Source organism: Podarcis liolepis, assembly GCF_965112155.1.
Source record: "Podarcis liolepis genome assembly, chromosome: 1".
In the NCBI taxonomy this organism is placed as follows: domain Eukaryota; kingdom Metazoa; phylum Chordata; class Lepidosauria; order Squamata; family Lacertidae; genus Podarcis; species Podarcis liolepis.
Window position 1 is genome coordinate 42,112,965 of NC_139554.1, and position 14,233 is coordinate 42,127,197.

General features: G+C 45.0%; 1 protein-coding gene across 5 annotated transcripts in view; it reads right to left on the minus strand.

Moving 5' to 3' along the window:
* The window catches only part of BMF (Bcl2 modifying factor), a 94,476-nt gene that overhangs the window by 15,633 nt on the left and 64,610 nt on the right, over nt 1-14,233 (minus strand). For 3 of the 5 annotated variants that reach the window (XM_083509967.1, XM_083509966.1, XM_083509964.1), the window contains one exon: nt 8,812-10,418. The exons of 1 other annotated variant lie outside the window; for it this stretch is intronic. In XM_083509967.1, coding sequence (XP_083366093.1) covers nt 10,317-10,418 — 102 coding nt within the window. In that variant the 3' untranslated portion in view covers nt 8,812-10,316. Of the gene's footprint in view, nt 1-8,811; nt 10,439-14,233 lie in introns of those variants that run through there. One more of the 5 variants, XM_083509965.1, reaches the window with a different exon arrangement.

The window sequence follows — 14,233 nt, forward strand, 5'->3', positions numbered from 1 at the left end:
AGAGCTTCTTTGATTCTGCACGTCAAACACACTGGCATCTTCTTGGTCCTGGTGGTAACCTAAACTGGACTTAGAAGATGTAAACAACTGTAGGCCAGTCGCTAACATTCCCTTTCCTGGGCAAGGGGCTTGAGCTGGATGTCAGGTACTTGCGAACCCCATGCAAGGGATTTTGACCGGCATAATGATCTCATATGATTGACAGGCTATCCACCTGTCACAGATTTGGTCCGTGAGGCTAATACAGATAAGAATCTGGTCCATGGAGCCGAAAAAGGTGCCCCACCCATGTCTTAACACAAATATTTGACCTCAGAGTTCATTTTGGCTAATCTCTCAAGTTGATTACTGCAGGACGCTCTCTATTGAGCTGCATTTCCAAAACATTCAGAAGCCTGTAGTGCTGAATGCCCAATTGAAAGTGCCAGTGATGACCTTCAACGCCCTTCAAAGACTTGCAGGCAGAACTATGTAACCTAAGGGGCACTTCCTCCCATATGCACCCCTCCATGTCCCCTCCAATCCATAGGAAAGGTGCTGCTTGCATCTCCCATCTTTTACCGAGGTGAAAACTAGAAGAACTCAAGAGCAGCTATTATTAACACACAGAACGAGAGGGTTTGATTTAAACATTTTATTAAAAACTGTACCAGTTATGGGGAAAAAATCCAAGACGAATTTCAAATATATTTAAAAGCACCAAAACAGAGAAAAGCCAGAGCTAAATATATTGCAAAGGTACCAAAAAGTAAAAGGGGGGGGCAGGATCTCCTCTAAAGTTGCCACAGGTCAAGGCAGAAGAGTCCTGAAGGCACACAACCAGGATAGACAAAATGCTACATTCTCGCTGGGTCTCTGACTATGGAAAAGGAGGTTTGTGTGCTTCAGGACTAGGTTTGCCAAGGATCTGGCTGGAGAGCCATCTTGCAAGCTGGGAGGATCGGAGGGGAGACAGCATGAGTGAATTATATGCTAAAACTAATTTTAATTTTAGAAAGGTTACCTGCTTTCCCAGTGCAATTGGCTATTGTCAAGTTAACTTCTTTCTATAAAAAGTACAAGAGTCCAGTGCGGGAGCAACACACACTTCTCTTTCTATACCACTCCTGAAAGAATCGTGGCGCATATCTAAATCCCTTTTTAAAAAAATCTGCAATTGGGAAGGGAGAGGATTGCAAAAGAAAAAAGAAAAAGGCACGATAACCAAATTTAAACTTCACCTGGAGGTTAAACCATTATAGTAACAGGATTTTCTAAAACCCCGAAAGAAGGCTGATGCTTCAGTTAGGAACCCAACTTTTCAAAACATTTGACTTATATTTGGTCTTCTTCACATCACTTGACCAGACTATCTGTCTGAAGAGGGTAGAGAAATAGTATAGCCTTCTTTAATGGATATTACATCAATGTGATGAATATGGTGTCAAGGAGTTGGAAAGGGGAGGCACAGTGGCCATGTAGCCTTCTTTACAAGGGACAGTCCTTCATTCTTTATTTGTTCTTCATCCCTGTATGACAAACTAGACCTGCCTATTTTTTCTTTGGCCAAGACGTTCTGGACAGCTTGGCTTTAAGTGGCTCTTGTGAAGGTGAACAAGATCGTAAGAGTAAGAATAAAAAGCACCTTGCACTTTGAAAAGTGATCTAAAGGATGTTATGTAACAGTTGCCTTCCGGGTTGTGTATGCCTATATCTGACTCCTTGAAGCTCTTCAGAAGAAAAAACCATACAGAAGAAATCATTAGGGGTTTTTTATAGAAAAAGCATTGTACACGCAATAATTTTCATAACACCATTTTAAACCGTCTAAACAATTCAATCCCCTTAGCACCCTTAAGTTGCCTCCCCCATCCCATACCCCGCTTTACTCAAAGGCTTCAAATAGACAAAAGCCCTTCTCATAAACACAGGAAATGGCTTCCATAATCTCCAGTGTCCCCTCCTGAGACACAGGCCCCACCCAGAGATAGTTAGTTGTACTTGAGACCCATCGAAATCAATGGGAAAAGTTAGGCCTGAGTTACTGATGTTCACTTGCTTTCAGCAGAGCTTCATTTAAGCACAACCAACCTTCACTCAGATTTTAATTTGGAAGATGCCAAGTTCCAAAATTAATTTCAAAGGGAAAGTGTTTCTTATACAAGTGTGTGTTTGTGTCTGTGCAGGCAGAGGGGAGGGTTGCCAATATTTGAACTGGTCTCTGTAGCTGCGCCTTTCAACAGCGGCTTGGTTGGAATGAAATAACTGGGTACAGCTTTTTACAACATGGAAATGAACATCAACCCCCCTTCTAAGCCCAGCAAGTCAAGCTGCTGATAGAGGTCCAGGGCAGCAAGGCACTTGAAACAGGAGCAACCGTATCTCAAGCAGAGGGATAGAAGAGACTACATTTTATTTATACACATAAACAATTATATTCCAGAACATTTCGTGTTTGGGATATTTCCCAAAAGAGGCTTTAATTTGCAAATGGGTTGTTGAGATATTGCAAGTGGCTTGTTGGCAACGGGGTTTTGTTTTCATTTATTGGATTTTTCTCCAGAGAGAGGGCAGGGGAGACAAGCTGGCATTTACATGCTGACAACATAGTGTGGCTGCTGCATAAAACTTGCATGCATGAGGAGCACCAAATCCACAATAAACACTCATCTGGAGACACCCTTGGCCTGTTTTCTCCCGATACTTACAGCTAAGAACTAGAACTTTGTACCAGTTCTGAGCCCATGTACAAATGAAACGGAATGATCCCAAGCACTCTTTCCGTCAGAGGTGGGGAAACTGTGACCTACTAGATGTTGCAGGATTACAACTCCCACAATCCCTGCCCACTGCACATGCTGTCTGATGGACACTGCAGTCTAGCAATATCCAGAGGGCCACAGGTTCCCAGTCTGTGCTTTATATGCTGAAAGAGTTCTTGGACAGCTCACTAAGAAATTCTTTTTGATGCATTTCCCCCCTGCTAGCTAAAGAATCAGAAGCAATCTTTTATTATTTTTAATGGCCGTATTAAGTAGTTTTGGATTATAATCACTGGAATGACAACCAGGGTTGCCAACTGATGGGGTGGGGAGCATTCATACTTTAACATTTCAGAGCAGCTAGATGTTGCAGAAACCAGCAAATATACCTTTTTATGACATGGGCTGTCGGCAGCTAAATCCTGCAAATCAAGCAGCTTTTAGTTGCACACCAACAAGCTGAGAAGCTGGCATCCCTATCAACCCCCCCCCCCCGCCCAAGCTATGAAATAGATGAGCTGTAGCTAAGGCACGTGAGCCCTCAACTGCGAAGGATGTCTCAAAAGGAGAGCGGCTCGCAAACGTCGCATGAGACATTTGAGAACATATCTAGGTTTTCAAAGGTAAATTTCTGAGGATTTGCTGAAGTGCTCTGAAGGAGCTGCAGAGATACTGCCGTGACATGGGGCACAATCCCCTACCGACTTACTAAGTAAGTCCTACAAAGCTCAGTAGGATTTACTCAGTCAGGTGTGCAACGGGACCGCCCCTTCAGCTCACTTCGGATTTTAGCAGCTACTTTGAGAACACACTTTCATCTGCAACTAATACAAAGGAATTCAGATGCAACAAGCTTGCCAATAAAGGAAAGCCCTCCATCCCATTCGAATAAATTGCTGGCGGAATCTGCCAGCAATTGGTATCTTCCACCAGAACAATCCTCAGCCCTGCTTTTCGTATTTCTAGCTCCACTACTGAGTTTATCACCCACAGTGGAAGCAGCCACTGTCAGCAGGGTGGAGGCACGGAGCTGACCTCCCATTCCCAGTGGTGCAGTGGGCACATTGCCAGTGCACTGGCGTGAGTGTCGGATTGGCGTTTGCACAGTGCTGACCTTGTTGCTGCATATTGCCCCCCGTTCCGTTCTGGTAAACTGCAGCGACATTCTTAACGGGAGGTCAGGTAAACTCTAACCACTGCTAATATGCAGAACTCAAATCATTTAAAAATATGACGTAATAGGAGAATGAGCAAGAATGCCTGCTTTCAGAACACAAAACTGGGCGGGTTAGGAGATAATAAAACAACACCCAGGATGGCTATCCCCACATGTCATCATTAACATACTTGCTCTGCAAAGGGTATTAAAATCCATGCCAGAAGAAGAAGAAGAAGAAGAAGAAGAAGAAGAAGAAGAAGAGGAGTTTGGATTTGATATCCCGCCTTTCACTCCCCTTCAGGAGTCTCAAAGCGGCTAACATTCTCCTTTCCCTTCCTCCCCCACAACAAACACTCTGTGAGGTGAGTGGGGCTGAGAGACTTCACAGAAGTGTGACTGGCCCAAGGTCACCCAGCAGCTGCATGTGGAGGAGCGGAGACGCGAACCTGGTTTCCCAGATTATGTGACTACCGCTCTTAACCACTACACCACACTGGCCAGAAAAAGCGGTGTGTTTGGATCGCCAGGTTACCACCCAGAAACCTACGGTACCCAATACCTTTAAATCACCTGATGCACCCGGTGATAAGGCAGCAGCCCAATCCCAAGGCATTTTTTAACTCCAGGCCTGCACAGCTGCTCCTTGCTCACCAGCACTTGCTGGTCAAGCTGGCTGCCCCATTTCCCCAAATGGGCTGGCCCTGCAGTGATTTCTTCCTTCCACCCCAATCCCTGCTCCCTGGACGTTGGGTGTGTGATGCAGGTGCGTGGTGGAAGAGTAGCTGGCAGCACACAGAGGCACGTTCAGGTGGGCAAAGTCTCTACAGATGCATTTGGATTTTTTAAAAAGGGGCATAGGGAGGCACGTGGTCACAGGAACAATCCCTCGTATTTCCAGGTAGGGCTGGGAAACCTCAGAGAACCAATCAGTGTAGACAAAGCTAAGCTGAAAGGGCCAATGGGCTGTGTCAGCAGAAGACACTTTCCCATGTTCCAGAATGCAATTTGGCAATCTGTGACTACAATGTGGAGTAGCAAATATATATACTGGTTTCATTTGTGGTGCTTATAGCATTTTCTCCATTGAGTATACACTTACTCTGCTTATGGCTAGTGGGCAATTTTTATTAAGCCCCGCCATAAGTCTTTGTTCAGTGGCATTGATACTTCCAACTTTATGCTCAAGGTTCTCCCAACCATTGTGCATGCCAAATTCCATGAAGCACATTCGACCTGTTTTGCCAGGTTCAGAATGTGCGATTAATGCCATCCCCGGCCCACTTCCACAGGGCAGCATTGTCCAAGTGGGCTTGAAGCCAGCTATTGCTGTGAATCGGGGGCTATGTATGTGCTTATTTGTGCAAAGTACTTATTAATGTGAATCAATACCGGCTCGCAGTTCCTTTTGAACAGCATCTTGGTGCTTTATCTAACTCAGGCTTTATCGCCATGCCAAAACAGCCCTTATTCATACTCCACATGGAGCAAAACAAGACCAGTAGCCAATCTGAGGAAAAAGCAAAGCTACAGGCATGGCCTCCTATGCAGGCACTGGATTACCCTTCCTGCTCCCTTATTCTAGCAGCTGATATGGACAAAGCTCGCGAGCGGCAGAGAGGCTGGAAGAGCAGGAAAGCCTTGCTTCAGGGCCAGCATGCAAAACGAGAGAGTTCCATCCTTCAGGAACACAGACAAGAACTTGCTGCCAACAGGCTGCTTAGGTTGGCAGGGGAAGACAGGCAGGCCTGGTACAATGGGAAAAATTAAAAGGCCATGGAACACAGAGAAACCTCAGAAACAGACATAAAAACGGTAGCGGTGCATCTGTAGCCACAGAAGTTGTGCAGCAGAGCACTGCTAGCACCGAGACCATCAGCACTTTGTGAAAAGCCGGTCTTCCCAAGGGCTGCTCTTTTTATCTGAAGACCATTTCCCCTCCTCTCTCCCCACCTTGCCCTAATTCTTGGCAGCTGGAAACTACCTTAGGCAGTGCAGTTTGTTATGATTTCTGTCTCAGTTTCCAAGAATTGCAGCAAAAGCACTATTACTGGCTTTAAAACATCCAAGGAAAGTTTAAAAAGGACTGACAAAGAAAGAACAGAAAATGAGAAAGAGATAGAAAAGGAAAAGATGCCCAGAATTATTATTATTATTTAAATCCTCTTTTCTGAGGATGCTTCCAGATGGGGACTTAATTTGCAAGTAGGCCCTGGAGATACCACAAATGGGTAGTCAACAATAGGGTTCTTTCTCCTTACTGGATTCCCCCCCCCCCGAAATGGTAAATCCGGATTATATTTTGGCAGCTGGGGGCAGGGGGCAGTGAGGGAATATGAGCTGGTGTTTCGTTGCCAATGACATTGTGTGGATGCTGCCTACAAAGTTGGATGAATGACAGTACCAAATCCACAATAAACCCCTGCCTGGAAGCACTTTTAGTCAAGGACAAATATGCTGATGAAGGGTGTGCAGAATGCAACTTAAAATAGTAATAATAATAATTCACCTTAAAACTTGTGCTTGAAAAAGTGGGCACATGTATGAAATAAATCAATGGCTTTATGGAAACATGCATAAAGATACTTTAAAAGGTACAAATTTCACTATCTTCCAAACAGTCCAATGGTGATAGCTACCACTCCAAAACTCTGACATTCGCAAATGTCTAACTATAATGTCTAACACTCAGTGCTACCACCACATTCATCGCAAACAACTGCACCAGTTCTGTTCTGTCACATGTTATGGCAGTGGGGCAGGGCTGGCTTGGGAACCAGTGGATCCTAGGCCATCTTAGCCCTGTTCCCTCTCCTGGGGGTTTCCTGGGGGCTGCCACCAGCAGGCATATCACCTGCAGAAGAGAAGCTCTGTGCTAGAGAGCGATGCTGGCAACACTCTGCAAGTGGAGGCCCCATGCCCAGTCTGCCTCTTCCTCCCAGCCCAGGGCAATGGAGGTTGGAAATGCAGCCTTACAGCCTGAAATATTGACTTGAGAGAAAACAGAGGGGTCCTCAAATGCACAACAGAGTACAAACATATGCCCTCCTGCATTTCACAGATAGCAATAGTACTCTTTGCACTGAAGACCACTGGGAAAATCCTTCTCCAGTGCTGTACAAATGCAGGGGCAGTGTGAGCAATGAATGGTTATACATTTACACACTTGAACACTCACTCCTCCCAAAGATTACACTTCTAGACACTTAGAGAAGACAGCTGACTCCCGGAGAGGGCAACCCCAGCATGTCACAATAACAAAATGTTAATACGGCATCACAAGGCGGTTAAAATATGTACACTATCCAGAAACAGAGACCAGAAAAAACAGACCAGCTAAAGTATACAAACGAAACACGATGGAGCTGCAGAACTCATAGGGAATACCCATAACAAGCCAAGTCTTTCTAGCCTGTGCAGTTGAGTTTAATATTTTAAAAGAGCCTAAGGACAGTGGAGGCAGCAAATGTGGAACTCCTCATTTTCTATTACCATCTCTTAAGTAGCAGCTTTTACTGTTCTCCAGGAAATGAGAAGCTGAAATTCCTTGTAGGCTCCCCAGATCGTCGCTCAGGAATGACGTTTGCGTCCTTCTATATTCAAGATAGGATGGAGCCCCTGTCTGCTTTCATCCTACAAAGCAGCCCAAGCTGCAGGCCTTGTTTCTCGGTCACACTTTTTAATATGTATGTATTGATTATTATAATTGTTCAGTGTTAACCAACAGCCAATACTGACAATAATAATAGTAATTAACACATGAAGGGTTCTATCCAATGAAGTCATCCTTTGAATAGGAGTTCCTGTCCCTCTCCACCTCCTATGGTTGGGCGTTCCAGGTAGTTAGAGGAACCCCAGAACAAATTTGGGGGAGAGAGCATGAGGAGAAGAGGAGCTGTTGAGCATGTGGAAGCCCTCGCACTATCAGGACAATTTGTTGGATGCAATCAAATATTATTTATTACTCAACGATAATAATTCTATATCAATATTAACTAAAGATGCCCATCCTTTGTTCTACATAATCCGTTGTTCCATATTGCTCAAATACTGTGTATTATTCAGATTCAAAGCCAATAAGAACTCTCATGACATTTATTTTTTGCTAGCCAATATTCACTCATGGCAACCTCCAATACTGCTGGCAAATGGGGATATATCAAATGGACTTTAGGCATTAGCTCTGTAACACATGGGAAAGGAATTAGTTTTATTGATCAGGAAAAGCTGCGAAAGGGGTTGCCAAAAATGAAACTAGACGAGTCCTTAAAAAAGAAGATATAATCCAGCGACACCATCACTAACTCCATAGGCCATTATAGGTTGCGCAATCTCATTCAGCAACTGATTTTGCCCAGGAGTTACTCTGAGAAGCATAACTCCCTGAGTATGCATATATTTATATGGCCGAAAGCCCAAACTTGACCTCCCAAAGGAGTCTGCCAACAAAGTCTCATCGTCACAACCACACCTCCTAAATGATCCATTTTCACATCGTGATGAACTATTAGAGACTCTCCAGGGTCTGGAATGGGTCCAGGGAGACCACTTTCCAACAGGCTGAAGACAGTCCTTTGAGCAGTAAACTACCACGTCATCCTGGAAAACGTTGAGAAATAATCTAACAAGAAATAGTTGCACTGATTTGTGCAAATGTTGCAAGGTCAGCTTCATGAGAGCATGAGGCAGCAAAGGCAGAGGGGAATATGAAGTAGAATTAAGGCCTGCAAGAGGCGGGGGAGGGGGGAGAGGAAACTGTCTCTCCCCATGCCCTGCTTTCTCCCCCAAAGGAAAAGTTGAAAAATTAGAAATTTGGGATGACAGCGAATCAAAAACCCTTGTGAAATAAATTTTCTTTCACAACAAGTGATCTGCTTTTAAAAGCAGCCTTTAAAAATCATACTGACACAGTCAATTAATTCAGTTTTTATTTTCTTAGATCTGATATATTAGAAGTAAGTAGAGTTAGCAAGGATATAATGGCTATTAATCTGGGCTGGATCACCAAATGAGGAACACTCTTAGATGTTAGCAAAGAGACCTCTAAATGTTGCAGAATGCAGAACATCTTCGGCGATTTGGTGCAGGAGTTCTGCCAAATATCTGATATGTTGTTTCTGCAGTATTGTGGAAAGGTGGTTTTTTTTTTTTTTGGTTTTTTTTTTTGGAAAGGAGACCCTCTGACTTTTTACTTGCATAAGATTGAAAATGTCACAAGTCCCAAACTTGCCCTGGAGTACCAAACTAGTTTCATAGCTGTGTATCAAGGTCCTATCTAAGTCCTGGTAATATCCCCCACCCCAAGTTCACTGTGATGTTTCTGGTTTCTGTAGTCCATCAATAATATATTTGTTAAAATGGGTAGGATTCAACTAAGTAGGTGCGCTAGTGGGAGCTAGTGGAGGGAGGGGGAAGTCCCACTGCACCCCCAGGACCCTCTCAAACTGGCTCTGGAGGGGGGGATGCCAGGAGAACTCCAGAACAGTTTGCGCAGCGACGAGAAGGAATATCATTCCATTGGGCAAGCTGAAATTGCTTGTGCTGATGGAACGACTGGAAGATTGTGACGGCGAACTTCTCCCATCATTTTTACTCCTATTTTTCCCAACTCACAAAAATAAAGATAGGTATCTTAGAGGCAGTAGCTTGCAGCTCCACCTCTAACACTGGATATATTTGAATAAGATTAAGGCAATGATGCTTAAAATTTTCATAAATATACGATACAGCACAATTTTATCTGCTGGGTTAAACACAATACACTTTTGTGTTCTCAAAGTAGTGCAGTTAGTACTTTAAATGAGAAGGTGTTGCTTATTGTTCAATTCCCCCCCCCCAAATAAAAGATGGGAGGGGGACCCAGCTTCATGGCTTCGTGAATTCCAGAGAAGGTATATTTCCAGTCAAGCTTTGCTCCTTTTTTTAAACCAGTGTATTCCAGCATTAAAATGTAAGGATTCAATATTCCCCAGCTGTACACGTATGCCATTTCATAGTTATTCCTGAACAGATTTTTTTTTTTTACAAAAACGGTTTCCCGAAACAAGTGTGCCTCATTTGTAAAATACCCCAATTCGTTGTGACTCATCGTCCCTAAATTCTAACCGGCAAGCAATGTTGCAAAATGCTGCATGCGTCCATCACTGGCTAAAACCAAAGCTTTCCTATACCAGCCCCTTCCTTGCTTCTTGAGTGAAAGCCACACACATTTGATTGGAGGATTGTTCTTCAACAGTGTTGGACCAAAGCTTCCGACCTCAGAGGGCAGGAAGCCGCGGAGAGAGAAAGCAAGTCCTTTGTACAAGTGTCCTCAGTTTCACAGGAGCGTCACATCTGTCTAGTGGCATACACATGACTGCCCTGGCTTTGTTCAGTGCTCCCAGAAGACTGGATGGGACCCGGAAGAAGCAGGGTAGCTCTCACCTCCGACCCGCGTGGTGTCTGTTGGCCTCCATGTTCAACGCCACGTTATGGAGGAAAAGGAGGATCTGCCACCAGACCTGGTTTCGGTTCTGCTGGTGCTGTAAAAAGGGGAAAGGGTCTAAACAACGATTACTCATATTAAACTCGCCGCCCTAGTTTCCAGTGAAAACTCCAGTTATGCTTTCAAGGGCAGGCCCAAAATGTGAAAGAGGGAGAAGAAGAAAGAGAGAAAGAGAGAGAGAGAGAGGTGTAGATCCTCCAGGAATCACTGTAGCTCCAACATTGTAAAAAAGAAAAGAGCAGACCCTTTATGTATTGTGCACAAAAGGATTAAGGTTTTTTCTTCTTCTCCTCCTTTCTGCAGGATTCTGCAGAGTTTAGCCAAGTGCTGTTTTTAATCAGATTGGCTTCTGAGCCACTCAAAGCCCCAGCTGCAAGAACAAACAACTTCTTTCCCCTCCTTTTTTTTTAAAAAAAAGGAGGGTGCCCCCCTCCCCACCCCCAAAACATAGGAGAAAGAGAAGGGGGGAAAGAGGGTAGGGAGAGAGGGAGAAGTGTAGCTGGTGATCCATCTGTAAGTGATTTGACACCGTGAAGGTCAAAGGGTTAATCTTCAATTTAAACCACACTGCTGAGACAGCAAAACTGATTTTATCCAGTACAAGAAAACACACTCCTATGCGCGCTCTCTCCCCACCCCCCCATGCTTTGCTTCCCAGCATCTCCAAGATAATACTGCCCCTTTTTATAGCTCCTTTTGACAGTAAGCCATAAATAATCAGTCTTGGAGCCCTTTCCTACTGACTGGAGCCAATTAAACCTTAAGCAAGAACACACTTGAAAACAAAAACAGGGGGGGAAACCTAGGGGTTATTTCAGGTCCCATTATCAAGCAGCAAATGTAGAAAATTGGTTTGGGGTGGTGGTGGGGAGGGAGAACCTGAAACCTTATGCTGCTAGCTTTGGACAAGAGCACCCAGCCACTCATCCCCTGTCAAATGGCGTAATCAGGCTTTGTAAATTAGGCACCATTGGATGCCAGATCCCAGTTTCAAAAATCGGAGACGTGTGCAGACACAGGGTTGGATCGAGAGATCCAGTGAGTAGAGTTGTGCTCACAGCATGCTGCTGCTGAAGGAAGGGGGAGGAGATTTATTGGAGTTCCCCCTTCCTTTGCAGCCCCCCAAAATCTGCTCCGGAGTGTCAGAAGGCCATTCAGAACAGAATGGGAAGCAGTGCAGGAAACAGCAGGGGCAATTGCTGGATTGTACCTCCTTCTGAGGGTGGAAGGAGCTCTTCCATTTGTGGAAGACCGACTCTGGATTCAAGCCATTGTCATTGTTCTACACAGCTGCACGTTTATGACGTGTGCTGCCTCCCTTATATCCCATAAGGCTGTGATGTAGATTGAAGGGGAAGCCCCCTTAAAACAAAGGACCCCTGGCAACTCCAGGACTGTTTCTCTTTCTGGTTCCCTTCAGTTATCAGCATGAAGTCTGCTTATTCTCATTCATAATGCCTCGTTTGTTAACAATGGCCTTTTATTTCCTTCCAAAGCGGCAGAGAATGGAAGCCTGGTTTAAGCTGACCAGGGTTGACCCAAGACATTAAGAAAGCCCAAGCAGCTGTGCCACATGACCGAAAAAGCTCACATCTCAGCTGTGCAGGCTGAGAGCAGCACTCCAGTATCTTCTGTGACACTGAAAGGGTTCTGAAAACATACCAGTTGGTTCCCTTGCAGCATCACCAACTCCCCCAATTGACTGCTTGGGTAAATTCAGGAGTCAGGGCTGCTCTAATGATGGATATAACTCTGAACTCCCAATAATTACCTTTTTGGAGAATATATACATATATATTCACTCTACAACAGGGGTCAGCAACCTAAGGCCCATGGGACGGAAGCAGCCCACAGAGATAGTTTGACATGCCCACGAGCTGCCCCTGAACCGAACCTCCCGCTCGCGCACTGCGCTAAACCGGCGCAGTACGGCATGGGGTCTTGCTTCCATGGTGCCGAAAATTGCATCTGCGCACGAGCAGACACCAAAAATCGAGGGGAAAAGCGCAATCCGGCCCACGAAGGGATCTCTGTGGAACCGATCTGGCCCAGGCAAGATAAACCTGGCTGCCCCGTTCTGTGCAAGACCCAGGAAGTGACAACCTTTTTACCCAGTTAAGAAGAGTGGGATTATGTGTGCAGAACAGCAGTTCTGGGGAGAGGCAGAGAGTTTAAAAGAAGGCAAGAAACACCTTGAGGTGTAGGATATCCCTCTGTCAGGGGATGAGCTGTGAGGTAGTATACTGGATGCACAACAGGAGTGCAATACTGCTTGTTTCTCCATTTATGTTCTCCTTGTGGGAGCATTGCTGCAGTTACAGAAAGCACTGGGAAACTGAGGCCCAGGGACCCAATGTGGCCCTCCATGCCTCTCTTCCTGGCCCTCAAGATTCTCCCCAGACCACACCCCTCTCCAGCCTTGCTCCATGCCCTCCTTGGTGAAAATGTGTCCTGGCACTGTGATCATGCCTGTTGCTTGCCTAGATGGCGAGATGCATTTGTAGAAACCTCAGTGTTCTGTTGATATAGCTAAGAGTCTGATGCACTTTTGCCCCTGCCCACCCCGCTCCCAAATTGCGCCCCTGAAAGGTTGCCCACAGAAAATGTGGCCCTGGGGCTGAAGGTTCCCACTCCTGTCCTACGGAAACTTCTCACTGCTGAGGAAATGGGCAGCATAGAACAGTACAGTGGTGCCTCGCAAGACGAAAAGAATTCATTCCGCGAGTCTTTTCGTCTTGCGATGTTTTTCGTCTTGCGAAGCACAGTCCGTCGCAACTGCACCTCTTCAAGCGGCTTTTAAAAAAAAGCGCAAGACGTTTTCGTCTTGCAAAGCAAGCCCATAGGGAAATTCGTCTAGCGAAGCAACGCAAAAACGGAAAACTCTTTCGTCTAGCGAGTTTTTCGTTTAGCGAGTTTTTCGTCTAGCGAGTTTTTCGCCTTGCGGGGCACCACTGTATGCATAAAATAAAAAGAACCTGCTTCCAGAACTTAAAAGTGCTTAAGTGTCACAGGTCCAGCTTCTCCCATGACCACTGCAGACACCTCACCCCACCTCTCTCTCTCAAAAAAAAGTGCCCTTCAACCTTGTCCTGCATGATATAAATTATATTCCTTTGTGGGATACGGTCAATCCAGCAGCTGTTGTAAATACCAAGGAATCTATTATATGTTATTCCAGCCAGTGTCGAATTCAAAAAACTTCCTAAGACATTTACAGGTGTGCAAGTGTGTGTTTTGAGGATAATGAGAAAGAATTCAGAAGAAAGGAATAATGTTGGATGAAATACTCACAGAGTGTAATCTACAAGTAATTTTTCAAAATATCTGAGATCTTATTTCCATCACAGTGTTGCTAATTGGGACATCTGGTGCAATGAAATAGATTTTTTTCAAGCAGCTGAGCACTTTACACAAGAGAGCAAACTTTTATTAATGGTGTGGATGTAAAAAAAAAAATTCATTTTGGCCCAATCTTTAAAAAAGACCAAGGTGTGGCCACTTCCAAACCTTCAGCCAAGCTTTTATCGGACTAGACGGAGTCAGCATTAACTCTGAAGTTGCCATTCCAGCAACATAAAATGGAACGCTGAAGACTGGAGCAGAAAATCAAGGGGACTCCAACACCCAAAACACAAACCGATGAGTATGATCTGCAAAACAAAGTATGCAGCGCACAGAAGCCAGAAGCTGAGTCACTTGAAAAGTTGTTTTGCCTGCCAGGGGCCTGGAGGCAAACTGTGCTGCCACAGGACAGATTACACATTAGGTAAAACAAGGAAATCACTCAAGTTCCCCAAGGCAACAGAGGTCAGGAACATGTTGGAGAAGGAAGTTGGCGGGCAGCGGGCAGAG